Source organism: Netta rufina (assembly GCF_964035555.1).
Source record: "Netta rufina genome assembly, chromosome: 4".
NCBI classification, from domain to species: domain Eukaryota; kingdom Metazoa; phylum Chordata; class Aves; order Anseriformes; family Anatidae; genus Netta; species Netta rufina.
The window spans coordinates 53570978-53588047 of NC_140127.1; the positions used below are offsets into that span (position 1 = coordinate 53570978).

General features: G+C 39.6%; 2 protein-coding genes across 2 annotated transcripts in view; one reads left to right on the forward strand and one right to left on the reverse strand.

Moving 5' to 3' along the window:
• Positions 1-2936: 2936 nt before the first annotated feature.
• Positions 2937-5393, forward strand: LOC311209345 (toll-like receptor 1; the record flags this gene model as incomplete). Its single annotated transcript, XM_084286631.1, has 1 exon — positions 2937-5393. The coding sequence occupies one exon, from the start codon at positions 2937-2939 to the stop codon at positions 5391-5393; it is 2457 nt and encodes an 818-aa protein (XP_084142757.1).
• A 6593-nt stretch (positions 5394-11986) lies between these two features.
• Positions 11987-17070, reverse strand: part of KLF3 (KLF transcription factor 3) — a 28248-nt gene continuing 23164 nt past the window's right edge. Inside the window, exon 7 of the mRNA XM_084286637.1 lies at positions 11987-15990. Coding sequence (XP_084142763.1) covers positions 15809-15990 — 182 coding nt within the window. The 3' untranslated portion in view covers positions 11987-15808. The remainder of the gene's footprint in view (positions 15991-17070) is intronic.

A 17070-nucleotide genomic window follows, 5' to 3' on the forward strand; every position in this document is an offset into this window, starting at 1 on the left:
TTATTTACATGTGCCTCTGAAGTGCACTGACTCTCTGCTCTGTTGATTTGTTCACTAGGCTCGTGCTCCTGCTCAAAATTTTAATTGAATAACTGCTTTATTGGATTCCTTCATTCCCAGATTGCCCTCTATGGCTTTAGTCTTCATGGCTGCTCTGCAGCTTTTATATAGAAAATACTACCTCTAGATTATTATTTTTTTCCAGTTTTCTGAATTAAAGTACAATGTGAGTTTTCCCTGATTTAACCATCCAAGCCATATCTAGTGTAAAGATGACTGACCTGTAAATGTTTTGAATTGCATCAGTTTGCCCCATTACTAGATTTGGATCTAGTATTAGTTAATTAGATTAATTAATGTGCTACATTAACTAATCTGCTTGTTGGGGAAACTAACTCAGGAGGGTAGATCTCTGCAAGAGATTTTGATACAAAGAGAAGTTGGCTGTGAAAGTTCTGCTTCCTGTTTTCTGTGCGTGCAAAAGAGGAGATGCAGTTGATGAACTTCCAGAACATCTGTGTAACCATCAGAAACAGACGTGAAATTAGAAATGCAGAATTATTTAAATATTCTTGCTTTTGGGGAACATCTTGTACTGCAGATAGGTTCCTAAACCATACAGTTAGGTAAATATTGCAGAAGTAAATGTACTTTGAGTTTGAACTGCTAAAAATTTCCTTTCATTGTGCTGTTAATACCTGCATTGCAGGGAAATGTTATTCTTTATTGGAATTATGTAGTTTACAGATGGAAAACTGTTCTTTCTACTTCCTGGCACAGTAGTTAAGGAATTAACGTCTTGTATAAGATTCTCTAGCTTGAAGATTACATGTGCTTGAAAATCTGTCTTGAGGTTGTTAACTGAGTATGCCGAAGCCTTATGCTGGTTCTTCACTTGGAGAAGAATTCAATGCTCAAAAGGTGGGTAATATTTTCTACTTTATTTACATTCAAAATTTTTTGTTATGGCTGTTTTGGAGTCCATCAGATCTCAGGTGTTGTCTTTCTTCACCAGGGGAAGATATTCTTGCATTTTAAAATTTCAGTGGAAATGCTCATTTGTATGTTGAATTTCAACACAGAAGAAAGGAAAAAAAAAAAAAAAGGCAATTTTCATTCTCAACCAACTCTGATTTAATACTGTCATACAATAGTGTTGGATGGGTTACTGCTGATCCTTAATATTGCTTCACTGTATAGATCTACTCTATTCTTTGAGTTTGGCACACTTCACTGCTCTACAGGGTGGATTGTCCCTTGCACTGTACAGCATGGTGTGTATAGTAAACTAAAATTCATCTGGCAATCGAGCATGGACCAGAGAATGTATTATTATTATTATTATTTTATTTTTTTGTTCCATCAGGAAAAAAAGTCTTGTTTTGTTCCTGACTTCCCATCTCAGCTTCATTTAGGATCTGTTCTGTGCTTGGATTGCCTAGTACAACTTTCTGAAAGATAGAATTTGACTTCTCAGTTTGATTCTCCAGAACTAATTTTATACTTTAATTATTCATGCTTTTATTGCCCTTATATGCTAATATAAGCATATAAGATTCATTCTTATATTGCTCTATATGTTAATTACACATATTTTTGTTTTATTTATTTGGAAAAAAAAAATTGATTAAGCTTGGCAGAAGATTTAGAAGGGAAAGGAAAGAGTTTTGATATCAGGCAATCAAATCAGTAGGGACTAACATATTATCACCCAGAACTGACAGAAAATAGGCTTTTATTTTTTATTACCAAAAGATTACACAGAGGAAGAATCCCTCCCCCTCCTCCCCTTCCCAAATACCCCAACCTCACAATCAGCAGAGGAAAAAAAATGGGTCTCTTTGTCTTCTAAAAGAATTGGTGAGTCATTCATACATCTGGCTGCCTGTCTGTGGTGTCTATGTTGTCTTGTCTAGATAACACAATAGTACTGCCCAAAGCACGGTTTTTCATGGTAGAGCAGGTGCTGTTCTGAGTCTATGTAGGCTGTTGATAGGCTCAAACATTTAGTCATTCTGCTTTTTGATCTCTGGAACTGGATTCCTCACTCCTCACCATTTCTGGGGAGGTTCTTTGTCAAGTTGGCAACTATGGGATACTTTGGAAAATGCAGGAAATGTCTTAGGACACCTAGAATATCTTGGAGTCTTTGAAGTGTTAAGTATTTTCTTTCAGCTATTGAGTACTGCTACTTTATATGGATTCTCCAGTTATGCTGTGGTTTTCCTGTTAGCATGCTTTTGTACATACTGGCATTACAATAGTAACGAGACAGTAAAATTGGTCCTCAAGCTCCTTGTCTTACTTGAAAAATGGACACCTATGTCTTTGTACTTCCTTGATCTGCGAACTTGGAGGGGTTGCATGGCCATATCCTATCTCATTATGGTGTAAAGAATATCCTTTAGCTCTTGAGGGAAAAGGTTTCTTTTGCACCGGTTCCTGTGAGGGTCCATGGGCCTTTTGGAGTTCTGTCACCAGATGTGTCTGGACATGGGATGTAGGGAAAAAGCAGATGGGAGGTTTGTTGTGTTCTCTTTTACTCCTAAATGCATTGATGTCTGTGTCATTTTTTTAAGATGATTGAGAAATTTGAATTCCTTAACATCTTTGCATTTTTTAAAACATTCCTCTTATTGTATTCTTCCCATTATATACAAATTATTTTCTACATAACTGACAAAATCAATAACTGGAGTTTTGGGTGGGGATTGGTAATAACTTATAGAAAGTAAGTAAAAATATATATTTATTACATATTTTTGTATTGAATTTTATTTTAATAGTAAACAACAAATTCAACAATTCATCAAATTCAGAAAATTCCATGTGTTTTCTTTTCACAGGGCTGGACTTCTCACTGAGACATATTGAACAAAAAACAAAGATATGCTTCTGTGTTTCTCTAAAGAACCAAGATAATTCTAGAAGGCATAATGGGATCCCTTACAAGTATCTATGTCTTTGCTTGTGTCTTTACACTCACACTTTGGAATAATGTCCAGCCAACTGTGGAAAACAAATTCATTGCAAACTATTCAAGCCTTTTGCTAACTGATGTTCCAAAAAACATTCCACTCCATACTCATGTATTAGATTTATCACATAATAGGATCTCTGAACTTAGTAACTCTGAATTTATTTCTCTTTCTGACCTTCAGGTATTAAATCTTTCTCATAATCTAATTACAGAGCTTGACTTTAATGTCTTCATTTTTAATCAAGATTTAGAATACTTAGATCTATCTCATAATAACATTTGGAAAGTTTATTGTCAAACGCTTGCATGTCTTAGACATTTAGATCTTTCTTTCAATAATTTTACTGTCTTGCCCATCTGTCAGGAATTTGGGACCATGTTTCATTTGGAATATCTAGGATTAAGTGCCATGATGATACGAAGGTCAGACTTCAGATACATCACACATTTACAGCTGAACACTGTCTTCCTTACCTTGGAAAACTTTTCTCTGTACGAGCCTCAAAGTCTAACAGCCTTAAATACAAAGAGCCTTCACATTGTTTTTTCAGCAAACCAAAACTTCAATTTTTCCCTCTTGTATGATGGGATGAGCACTTCAGAAAACTTAAAAATAGTTAATATAAGATATACCTTGAGCTACAAAGATTTCCCCTCTCCTACTTTAAAGCTTCTGAAGAAAATCAAGACAACAGCTCTGATGCTTGACACTGTGGACTTAGAATGGCCTATCATTTTGCAAATTTTCCTGCTTATTTGGTATTCACCTGTGGAGCATCTGACTGTGAGAAATTTGATTTTTCGGGGACCAATAGGAGGGTTGACTGCATATAAATTTGTACCCTTCTTAAGCTCTCTGGAACAAGTAATGTCTTTGGGTGTCTCCATGAAAGTGCTAACTTTGGAGCATGTTCGTAATAAGGTTTATTATTTCAACCAGGAGATTCTATACAGAGAGTTTTCAGAGATGAATATTGCCAATTTGACAATATGTGATGCATACATGCCACACATGCTTTGTCCGCAGAGAGCAAGCTCATTTCAATATTTAAATTTTTCTCGCAATGCCCTGACAGATGAATTGTTCCAGAATTGTAGTACTCTGGCAGAGTTGAAGTTACTTATTTTGAAGAGGAATAAATTTGAGAGCCTTTCCAAGGTGAGCTCCATGACCAGATACATGAAATCACTGAGGTATCTGGACGTGAGCAGCAACTTGCTGCGTAACGATGGAGCCGAGGAGCACTGCCAATGGACCAAGTCTCTGAAGGAGCTGGACCTGTCCTCAAACCAGCTGACAGAGTCCGTGTTCGGGTGCTTGCCGGTCAATGTCAAGAAACTGGACCTACACAACAACCAGATCCCCAGCGTCCCCCAGGGGATTGCTGAGCTGAAGTCCTTGAAAGAGCTGAACCTGGCATCGAACAGGCTGGCCGACCTGCCGGGGTGCGGTGGCTTTTCGGCCCTGGAGATCCTGAATATGGAGATGAACTCGATCCTCACCCCTTCCGCCGACTTCTTTGAGAGCTGCCAGAGGGTGCGGGAGCTGGAAGCTGGGCACAATCCGTTCAAGTGCTCCTGTGAACTGCAGGCCTTCATGCGTCTTGAGAGGCAGTCTGGGGGGAAGCTGTCCGGCTGGCCGGAGGCATACGTGTGCGAGTACCCCGAGGAGCTGAAGGGAACGCAGCTGAAGGACTTCCACTTGACGGAGCTGGCTTGCAACACGACCCTGTTGCTTGTGACGGCTCTGCTGCTGACGCTGGTGCTGGTGGGGGTGGTGGCCTTTGTGTGCATCTACCTGGACGTGCCGTGGTACATGCGCATGCTGTGGCAGTGGACGCAGACGAAGCGCAGAGCTTGGCACGAGTGCCCCGAGGAGCGGGAAAGCGTCCTGCAGTTCCACGCCTTCATTTCCTACAGCGAGCGCGATTCCGTGTGGGTGAAGAACGAGCTGATCCCGAACCTGGAGAAGGGGGAGGGCAGCGTCCAGCTGTGCCAGCACGAGAGAAATTTTGTTCCCGGCAAGAGCATTGTGGAGAATATCATTAACTGCATAGACAAGAGCTACAAGTCAATCTTTGTGTTGTCTCCCAACTTTGTGCAGAGCGAGTGGTGTCACTACGAGCTATACTTTGCCCATCACAAGCTGTTCAGTGAGAATTGCAACAGCTTGATCCTGATTTTGCTGGAGCCTATCCCTCAGTATATTATCCCTGCGAGGTACCACAAACTGAAAGCTCTCATGGCAAAGAGAACGTACCTGGAGTGGCCAAAGGAGAGGAGCAAGCGTGCCCTTTTCTGGGCTAACCTGAGGGCAGCTATTAATATTAACCTACCAATGTCATTTGAAGCAAATGAGGAGGAAGATGATGTTACTTCTACTGATAGTATAACTCAGCCTCTGATTAAGTGACTTGACTGTCCTGCATTAAGTTGTGTTAAAGAATGTTCCATATTTTGAGTTTGTAGCAAAATGTAGTTGTGAAGCATATGGAAATTACTACTGCTTATTTTAACTGTGAAAGTAGTCAGAAGTTTTCTCTTATTTCCCCATCATCGACTAGAGGAAGAGAAAGGATTTTTCCTAGTAATTTCCCTTTTTTTTTTTTTTTTTCCCAAGCTTGTGTTGCCTTTGCTTTGGATGTTTCCCATTGATTCTAGCCATATTTGAAAGTAACAAAAGTTCAATGTCATTGGGATTGTAAAGTCATGTACTTAGTCTTTGTTCTGGCAGGGATGTTTTGGAGTTAAGATGTTAGGGGTCTTCTTTCTTAGGTTTAATTAAATAATACAAACAAGAACAAAACTCTTGTTTAAGTCAATTTCTGCATTCTAGCATAACAGATGCCAAGGGTACAGTATTCCTACACCTTCAGACCTCCCTGCAACTTATTCCAAGCCTGTTTTCACTTCTGGGAAATCTTTCCCTTGATCACAGACAGAGACTGCCCTGGGTAAAAGCTGGAAGTTGGAGCCATTAATCCGTGTTTAATATCCTTCTTACTTTGTTGTACCATACATTGCCGCTTGCATAGATTTACCCATCAAGCAATCATTTCATAAAATTTGCTATTGGTTATTTTCAAAATAATAGCTAATATCTGAATTTATGGGTTTTATTGTGTTATACTATTACTGTTTCTGCTGTGCTCATATCAAACTGTATTGGGCTGCTTGTTTTCAGAAGTATAGCTATATATAAGTATTTCAGTAATATATTCTCTTATTATGAACTCTTTCAACTGTAAGGGTTAAAAAAAAAAAAGATGTCTCAATCTGTGACAATTTCATTAAAAAAATTATCTCAGTTACACCACTGTAATTCTTCTGTTAAATTATAAAATGTATTTTATTACTATCTCTCTGGATCAGCTAGTAAGTAACCTACTTCGCAGAGTAGTTTTGTAGGTATTCAGAATGTGTACCATGTGATAATATTGCAGAAAAGCCCCTCTTACTGAAAATAGGAAGCAGAACTTGCATAACCGTTGTGAAAGAGTTGCATTACCAGGGCTGTCACTGAATTAGGTCATCTATTAAGTATTTAAACTCAGGAGGCTGATGTTTTGAGGTAAATCCCCTTTTATCTCTAGAGTTTCACTGAACTCTGTTATCCTGCCCTTTCATCACCAGGCACTGAGAGTCACCTTTCAGGATAAAAAGTGTGTGCTTCACTGGGAAATAACCTCTCTGCTAAAATCAATCTAATTAAACTAATGATACTTGTTGATAGGAGGCATCTAATTATTTGCTGTACTTGGATTTAATTTGATAAACTAATAGATGTCTCATTCTTTTTTTAAAAATCTGTTATTATACTTCCTTGTGTCGTGTTACTGGTGGCGAGGAGTTGTGTAATTATACACACCACCTGATGGAAATGAGAAGCCTTCTGACCGCAACCGTGAGTGGCATATGAAGTGAGTAAGCCTGTAGGAGGATGTGATCCCTAACACAGGCTGCTAACCACCCAGAACTTTGGTGGGAGCCGGTGGATGTGGCGTGCTTGACAAGCAGGCTATTTACAAGCAGGGGAGATGCTCAAATGGGAGCTTAGGGCTCTGCAGGAGGTCATGTCAGCAAGGCTTCGCCCTGCCCTCTGAGTCACTTGTGCTTCATGGAAACCTCACTCAGCAGCCAGGGAACAGGCACTGGAAACGAATGGCAGAGCTCATGTGTCAGTCGGCCTGTGATGGCAGGCTGCAGGGCGTTTTCCACAACAGCCCTGATGTTCAGCCTGGAGCTGCAGCCAGAAGGCACAGCTGGAGTTGCTGCATTTCCTTCTTAGCAAGTTTCCCCTGACTGTACAACATCATTCCTGGTGTAGAATATTTGCTTCCTCAATAACACTGCTGTCTGCTATTAAGCAGTTGTCTACCTAAACTTTAGTGTCTGCTTTATAATAGCTATGGCCAAAGTATGCCTATAATTTAAGGTTTGAAATGCTCTACAGCTCTCAGATACTTAAGGAATCATTCAGGAATATAGGCCGATGCATTAAGCTGGTGAGGGGCTTGATAGCTGCTATCTCTCCAGCTATCTCTTTGCAGCTGAGAACGCTACAAGAAAACTTTCTCCTCCCTAATAGCAGGCTTCTTCCTCTCCCCTCCAAACCTTTAAAGTCTAAGGATATGACTAGCATTCATATTTAGTGGAAATCTTGCAACGAGCACACATTGCCCTGTCCACACAATGAGAAAAGAAGAAGTAAGATTTCTCAAATCAGACTTTCCGGTCTCCATAAATGTAATGCAGCCAGCAAGCTTTTTTTTAAACATACTAAATAATGTGTGTGGTATTCTGGGCCTGTGAAGATTGCCTCGTATTTTAGACTGTTCTGAAACTGAAGTTATAAGTAAAAGTGAAAGAAATTATTTGTTTTCTCAGGTTTGCTAAGTATATTGTTTCAGGTTATTAACCCTGTGAGTTCCCTTTATCCTCTGTCCTTCCTACCTCACAAATCTTTCATACCCTTACCAAGAATTTTAGTTATTTGCACACAGTAGCATACCCTGTATCCATGTAAAATAGACTTTGGGGTTCTTTTATTCTTTAATTTAGCATTTGATGGAGTTTCTCATCACTTCTCTGTTGGAACTATTTTTCCCCTTCCCTAAAGCTCTTGTTTCTGTTCAGTGAATTCATAAAGTTTTTTTTTTTTTTTTTTTTTTTTTTTTTGTTTGTTTGTTTGTTTGTTTTGACCAAATGTAGAAAATTAGGTTCTACGTAAACCTTCATAGGTTTCATTAAGCAAGGCGTGTTCATAGAGTTGTTTCTTGGAGAGTTTTCAAAACTTACAGGATATGAATAGCTGGTTAAAATCTTGAAATATTGTCACACTAATGTCTGTATTCATTAAGGATTTGAGAACTGCTGTCACTGCAATCACAGGCCTGAAAGCACACAAGAAAGCAACATCATGTATTGACTTTGTTCATGTTTTGCCAAACCAGAATTTTAACTGTAGAGAATACGTTAAATGTGTTTCTATGGCTAAAAATCATTGTAAAGACACAAAATCAATCTCGAATTTTTGAGTAGGTTTCTGTGTGATAGGATCAGACTCTGTGATGGAAGGTGAGACAGATGTAGCAGCTTCATTTCTTAAATGTGCGTGGAGAATTATTTTCTTAAAGTACAATCTCTTCATCGTAAATTTTGCTATTTTCCTCAGATAAAGGGTGACACCCAGTGGCCGATTAAATTATCACGGACCATTTCCTAAAACTGAAAGCTCACGCTAGAATACGTACAACACATTTTTCCACTTCAAGCTAAAAATACACACAACATTTTTCGCTAGCAAAACTGAAACAAATGATCATATTGGTCCAGAAAACTCAGGAGCCCCTTGAGATGTGTGTGGAATACATCAGACAAGAAGGTATTTCCCCTGGTCGGGAGATGATCTTCCTGGTTGCAGCTCTCCTGCTGAGTCAGTGGTGGTGATTCAGTCCCGTGCTCCATAGCTTGCTCCTAATAAGTAGGGTGTAGAGAGCATATATTCATCGGGTTTATTCAGAGCAGATCACAAACTCTGCCCGGCCCTCTGATCAAATTGCAGGTGAGGTGTGAAAGCTCCCAAATCATGATTACCTCATACTTCTTTGTGATAACACACTCCTTGAATATCTGATCCTATTGACTCAGGATTTATTTTCCATTGTCTAATTGAAGCAGTGTGGGGGAGCAATAAATACCATCCTTTCTGTACTTTTGGATAACCATTCGCTCTAATCAAATATTAGATGTCTCAATTTTTCTTTTTCTGGTGGCAAAATATAAATTATTGAAAGAACAGAGATGAAAAAGTTAAGGGACGCAATGACACTTAGAGAAGGACAAAAAAAAACTAAATAACTTCAGAGAAAATGGAACAGTTATATTAAAAATCCCTAGTTGCTAGGAAAACACATTTTTGTAGAGACAGATTCAGCTATATATTTGTTTAGCATCCAGAGACTTGGAGCTGAGATAGGCTCCTACAGCAAAGTACACCAGAAGGTGTGAGCTTGGCGTCTCATGGCCTACCGGATCTTTATGAGGATGGGTCAAAACTTCTAGCTGGTGTTTGACATCCACCAGAATTTCTAAAAAGACACAGACTGCCCTCAGTTTTGTGCCAGAAGTGATCTCACAGCTCACAAGAAGGTTACAATCCACTCCTGGCATCCTCCGGCCTGTAGTCCCATAGCCCCCCTGGGAAAAAAAAGCCTGGTGGCCTAGGCCAGGCCTGCGCTTGGCTCTGCTTTTGCTGAGGTGAAACACATGGGACCAGAAGCAGAAAGCCCCAAGTTTAGTCAGTTTTTCCTTTTTGAACATCTTCAGAGACTTTAAGCTCTGGGATGTTTTATATTTAGTGTTTGTGATTCTGTCAGCTAAATGGCACAAAATCCAAAGCATCTGTCACAGGAGTAATAGAAACTTGTCAGACAAAGTCACATCTGTGCAGAGTAAAGTCTTAATTAGCTTGCTTGAGAGTCACAGTCATTGTTCTGGTCTATACCACTGTATATACTTCCATAGCACTGGTAGGTCAAAGGCTCTCCAGTAGTATGACAGAATCTCTTTATCTCTAGCCAGTAAAACAAATGACACATGGTCTCCATATAAAATAACATACCCTACTGCCCTCTGTTTTTGTCCTGTGTTAGCAACACCAACAAAATGTGTGATGCAAGGAAAATATCAGAGATCTGAGGCATTGTTGGGAAGAAACTGCCTCTTTCTAAAGGAAAAAAAAAAAAAAAAAAAAAGGTTTTAAAGCTGATTAACATTATATTACGATTTTTTAATGCTGTCACAAAACTGAAAACGTCAATCCCTTTTATTACTTGAGACAACACTGAGAATATTTCGTTTTTTGAGTACTCAATTTTGTCATGTGAAAATAGAGTTCACCAATTAACTGGGAAAACAAACAAACAAACAAACACCACAACCAAAACCAAACCAAACCAATGTCAACAAACAAACAAACAAAAAAACGTACCTAACTTTGCTGTCCACTGTCATCTAGGAGCTGCTGTGGTGGCCCATAACCCTGTTTTAGTGGTCCACTTCTCAGTTGCCCATCAACTCATACCCCTGAGGGAGGAAGCCAGTTCTCTTCACACAAAATAGGAGCCCATTCTTCTAGAGCAGGCACATGCATGTCATCACCCCTGTCCTACCCTGGGAAGCCCTTCCAGAGCCATGCTCTTTCATAGTGATGAAAGTTCAATTCTGCTCATCGTAAATTTGTCAGACAAAAACCCATACTTCTTTTATATATTTATTTAGAAGCCTCTTTTCCAGTGCAGGGTTCCAACTTGGGGTATGTGTGCCTTGATTTCCCTTTCTACCCTCTCCAAGACTACCTGATGGCTGGAAGTATTTCCTGAAAGATTTTAACCAAATATGTAACCTGCATGCTTGGTAAAATCATTAGCTGCTGTGTTAGTTTTGACTAGAAGAAGAAAGCATCTGTTTCTGCTTTTAGATTGCTTGGCACACATTAATATCTTGGACAAGTTCCTGGCTTCTTCTCTGTCACCTTTGCACTGTTTCAGCGATGCGTAAACCTCAAAGCAAGCTTAAGAAGCATTCTTAAGTCTCCCCTGAGGCTGGAGATCATGACGTGGCGCTGGTCCAGAGCTGCAGATCCCAGCTGCCCTCTGATCCCCAGACATGTCAGAGAGCCAGGGGGTTTCCTGGGGGCCTGGGCAGCCCCACAGAGAGCAGCTGATGACAAACCTTCCTACTCATGGGCTGAGCAGGCTTGTCTTGAAGCCATTCCTGCAGCCTCTCACAGTGTCTTGCTGGGTGTACCCCACGAGGTAGGCAGTGGTGTTGAAAGCAAACGAGCCCTGCAGATAACCTCACTGAGAGGCCCTTGGGGAAGGTGCTCTAAGGCAGTCTGCTACAGCAAGAGCTGTGTCCTTCTTCTTAAAGGCACGTGCATAAGGGATGAGCACTGCTCAGTGCTGCCCATAGAGAATTTATTTATTTATTTTTTCAAATCTGCATCCACAGCTTCCAAAATTTCTCCCTCTCCCTTCAAATGGCTGCTTTAACACCTAGGTTCACAATGTGGGGGCCTTTCACATGTGCTGAAGAAAACCATCATGCTTCGGTCCTGTCTGCACATTATTTGCAAACATCCGTCCCCTGTGTGCCCCCTTCTGGCACCTTGGCCCATAAAGGGGTCTGCAGGGAAGAAGGGCTGCAGGTGGCCTTTGCAAGGCACTGACATTGAGCGGGTCCAACCCACCTCAGTGTGGTAATCACCTCATCCTTCTTAATGGCAGGCTCCTTGGATTAGAAATTAATGTGTTTAAACACATTTTACAGACTCTCATAGGGTGGGATTTTCTTGGGGGGGAAGGGTAGGTTCTTGTTATTTTTATTCAGTACTGATTTTACACACTTCCTTTGACACATTAATGAACGTTGTGCATGTGTAACTATCTGTTGTGGTATAGTAGATGATGACATGACCAGAAATAATATTCTGATGGCTTTATTAACAAGTATAATACATATGTATTTTATACTAAATATAGTATGAGGACTGTACAGTACAAATTTATGTTCACAGTTTGACATGACAAAATGTCATTACTGAATTCCCATCGGACTACCAAAGTAGAAACAGTGAAAGTACATTAAACATTCACATCTTTAGTAAGAAAGATTACCAAAATGTCTCCATATTTGCAAGTTATAGTAATGTACACTAGAAACCTTTAATTACCCATTCAGTCTTATTAGCTTATAAAATATATTACATTTTATTAAAAAATTCTGCATAGTTTATACACGTATTAAAGTAAATATAACACCCCTGCTATATTTGCAGGTGAGAGATGCTAAGCGGAAAGATTATTTTGACCCTCTAACATTTAGAGTACATAAATAGCAGAAAAGTACTAATATCTGTAAAATACAATGAAAACTGGTGTAGCCCTCTGAAGATACGTAAAATGGATTTGTATTCACCTATATTTTGCTAACCTTGACAGAGACGACAACGTATTTGGACAAAATGTGGCATTAGAAATACCACTGCAGCATGGCAGCGTACATTTAAATAAAACCACACTGTAACACCTGCTTAGCTTTATACGATTGTCATAGAAACTAGTAACCCATTATAATCAAATGGTTTCAACAGGAACTTTTTAGTAGAACAGTATTATTTGTTTCCTACTGCACAGTGCAACACCGCTAGTGAAAGATGTTTTTTGAAATACACACCATCTGTAGGATTATTTTTTTTTTAATCTTTTCTAAATCGGCTTCTCTTTAGGTCATAGATGGAAAGACCGGCTGTTAAAAAGTATTTAGTTGTATATATTAAAAATTTTCATGGTACCCATCAAATCAAAATTTGCTAAAATGAGTCAACGAGTCACTCAAGATGTAAACGCATGTTTTCCAGCAAAAAGACGAAATCCTATTTGCCTGTGACTTTTTTGACATTCCACAAAGACACCATAGACCCAAGTGAAAAATTGTACAAACAAGGCATTTACATGAAAAAATCTCAAATATTTCTATTTAATATTTAATTTTTTGTTGTCCTAAATCACAAGGCACATAGCTAAAGATATTTCAAAGTTCTATTGCATCTCCACTGTATTTGTCCCCACCATTATCATAAATATTTTCTGGAAAAAAGGTACATAGGCTAATGAATGAACATAGTAAATAAAATAGATTAAGTTCTGCAAAGTGACTCTCAGGTAAAAAGAAGTTCAGCCTTTAAGGTATCTGATTTTATATTTCTAGTTTAAAATAATAAAATAAACCCACAACACATTAAAGAAAACATCTTGCGAAAGCCTTAAAAGAGAAATCAAGCATTGGAAAGAAATGTTGCTTAAGCATCCCAAATTTTAGGCATTTGCATTTGTTAAGCTAAAAATGGGATCAGTTGCCATTAACCCACTTACAGATTAATAGGATCTCACCTACTTTTTCCCCCTAAAATCGTTGAGAACTGTTTTTATCCCAGGATAAAAGCTATTAAGTGGCTGTAGACCTGTGCTTGATGCTACAGAAGTTCCAGGCAGCCCCCTCAGTCAGCAACAGGTCTACAATTATCAATTACCATCAAAATCTTGAGCCAAATGAAGGAGGCAATTTCTGACTCCTCACGATGTTGCTACCACTGAAAATAAGGAATGAAAATCCAATGATAACCATCATTCTAAAACAGCTGCTCGAGAGCAGCAAGCTTATCGATGTTAGTAACAAACCAGCCAAGCAAACAGGGACCGATTGATTTTCCAGGTTTTTCAGTTCTGGAGCTAAACCGATCAGGGTGAGTCCAAGTGAAGTCCTGAGGATTTGGGGTGAGGTAACAGAGCGTATGGATCTTCTTCATAAAAGCTGTACACAACCAGCCCCAGCCCAGCACTGTGAACTCCCATTCTGCCCATTCCAGAGCACAGATGAAGGACTCTATTCCTTAAATAAAATTGCTGGTTTTGTATATTCCCGTATGTAAGATTTGTTACACAATTTGAACAATACTTTGCATTTTACAGCAATCACCATGAGTACGTTTCTCTCCTTTTTCTCTACTGTAACAGGCATGTGTCAGCTGAACACCTGGTAAACCCTGTCAGCAAGGGATGGCTCCTCACACTCAGTCTCACGTGTCTGCAATATTTCAGCTTGGTGTTGGACTCCACAGGATATAGAAGCAGAGTGTTCTTCTCCATTGGTCTTAATGTACCCACCTGCAGATGGACACTCCACCTGTCTCCTCCTGGAGGATTTTATCAACTTCCTCCTCCCCACAACCCTCCATTTCCCAGTGGGTATTTCCAAGAGGAAGGAACATCTGACTTCATCATGTTTACAGTGCAGGGAATGGTGTTTACCTTACACAGGGGAAAGAACAAAAACTCCATGGTATGCTAGAGTCTAGACAAACACATCCTGTTTCCTTGTAGTGCCATGATCTGCCAGCTAATAAAGACAGAAACCTTCCTTTCAGTGGTGTTCCACATACCAGAACATTCCTAGGGGCAGCTGTAGGTTGTTTGAATTCAGCTTATTCTACTTGTATTCTACCTATGGAGGTGTGTTTGCTAACTGACCTGGGAGTGAGGCGTTGCTGATGTGACATTTTAATGCAATTTAATGACATATCCACAGGGAAGCTTAGTCTACCTAGCATTGAGAGACTACTGGAGTCACAGACCAGAATTGTCAAGTGGATGGTTTGGTATACGTTTTTATCCAAAACAAGATACATGACTCAATTTATCATCAGAAGTGCTTCGTATTTGATGCCATCTTGTCATAAAAATATTGTGAATTAATATTTTAAAATACTGTAGCGTATTAAAGTGGAACTCGCAACAATACAGTTCGGAGCATTTTTGACATGACAATTTCTATTTTCTGAGGTACAGCAGAAAGCAAAAAATATTTAAAGGAAATGTAGGGGAGTGATAACGGAGGGATAGCCTATATCCCTGAAATGAGGTGTGGTAGGTTTCTATGAGTATCTTTTAATGCCATGTTATAGGAGAGTACCGTATGTGTTCCATCCATACAGGTGCACAGAAAACAGACATACAGTGTCACGCAAGGTCTTCATTTAACAAATTTAAAATCCACCAGGGCTTTATGCAGTAAGGACAGGACTGTACACTACACTATAATACAGAGGACAGATGACATTGGTTTAGATACAGAATATTATGTGAAGACCAATTCCTGCTAATTTTTCTTCTTGACTGGGGTGAGTGGTACTACGACTCATTCTTTCTGTCAAGTATATTGCTTAGATTTATTCCTATGGTGTAATTCACTGTTTGGGTAGAGGGGATTTCTAAATCAGGTGTCTTTCTAAAACTGCTGTGTTAACCATACTGCAAAGATCAATAAGGTTGGGAAATCCGTTCATTGCATTGTTGAGCATAAATGAGAGTGTATCCCTTAGAGGGCATATAAATAAAGTCTCTGGCAAGGACTAGCATTTTGGATATTCAGTAACATTTACTACTTTATCAGTATATGCTGGGCTGATTATACGAAGAAACCAACAAAAGCCGTTTGCTTACAAATTCCCTTATTCACAATGGAATACATTAAACATACTCTCTGAAGAAAGGGTTTGCTTAGCATCCCCAGGAGAAAGAAGAGAAAAAGTGTTCACATTCTTTAGGTCTGACCCGTGGCAAGGACATAGAAGGGTTAGATAACATCTATTACTGACCATATGTAAGCTTTTAATGGTATAAACTCAGAGATTCAGACCAGCTGAACCCAAATTAAAATGTATGTGTAAAAAAAAAAGAGTTGACAGGAGTCAGGGACAGAAGACACTCAGACTAGCATGTGACGTTTTCTGTGAAGAGCAAGATGGTCCGAACGTGAAAAGCTACGGTCACAGTCTGGGCACTGAAAAGGTTTGATTCCTGTATGCTTGCGGAAATGCCGCGTTAGTTCATCAGAACGAGCAAACTTCCACGTGCATCCCTCCCAAGTGCATTTGTATGGTTTTTCACCTGGAAAAAGAAACACAGAAGTGGGGATTTAAGATACAAACGCATCAGTTATTTGATAGAATTATCCTCTTGCCTTGTCAAATGTCAGCATGTACTTGCATGCTTATTCAAAAAGCCTCCCACCAGCACTGGTCTGCAGAGTATTCTGCGCTGGAAATCGTGCAAAGTTAACAGATCAAAAATTGTTTCCTGCCACAACTTATTTTTGTTATTGTCTCTCTGTTCCTCCCTCTGCCATATCAGCACTTGTTTTGCCTCATCAAGCCCAGAAGTGTGAAAGTTTAAGCATTTGTTCAAGTATTTTCAAAAACAGGACCTCATAGGGTAGATTAGTTGAGGAAAGGATTGGTGCTATCTTTCAATACAGTTGGTAGAAATCTTGTGACCTCTTAAAGTTTCTGTAGTATGCATGGCAGGCACCTCTGTCACAAGCAACTCAACTTAAAATCTTATTTTTTCCCCAATAACTATTTCTAATATGTGATCCTCACTCTCTTTCACACCAATTTGCAGCCAAACAGGTGCAGGAAGGGCTGACTTGTGTCGAGATGTAAGACAGACATAAACTGGGCTCCCTTTCACCTAAAAGCGTCTTGTTTGCAAAGATCTTGGATGTACATTCAACTTGTCAAGATGAACATTTCTGTGGAGAACAGAGATGGGGACACTGGAGCACTCAGAAAAGAGCACTATTGGAGCAGTGGTTAGCATGTCCCCATGAAGCAGACCTGTTTGTCTTTGGCACACAGTCCAGACTTTTGTAAACCGGCTACTCCCATGGAAGTCTCACTCAAATTTAACAGTGATGTAAGAGGTATGGTAGGGCAATTTGAACTGATTTGGTGTTTACAGGGTGTGCGGAGTGAGTAATCTGCAAGCAACTGGACAGAAAATGAGCAAAGAGCCAGTGAATGTAAAGCATACAGCATGATCCTGCTCTGGCTTACAGTCTCGCGGGTTTTTCCTGCTACATCCTCTCTTTCGCTCAGCCCATAATTATATTCAGAACACTGCCAGATCTAATCTATGTTATTTTGTTGTTTACACCTGTGGTAATCTGGCAATTAGTACAAACTAAAA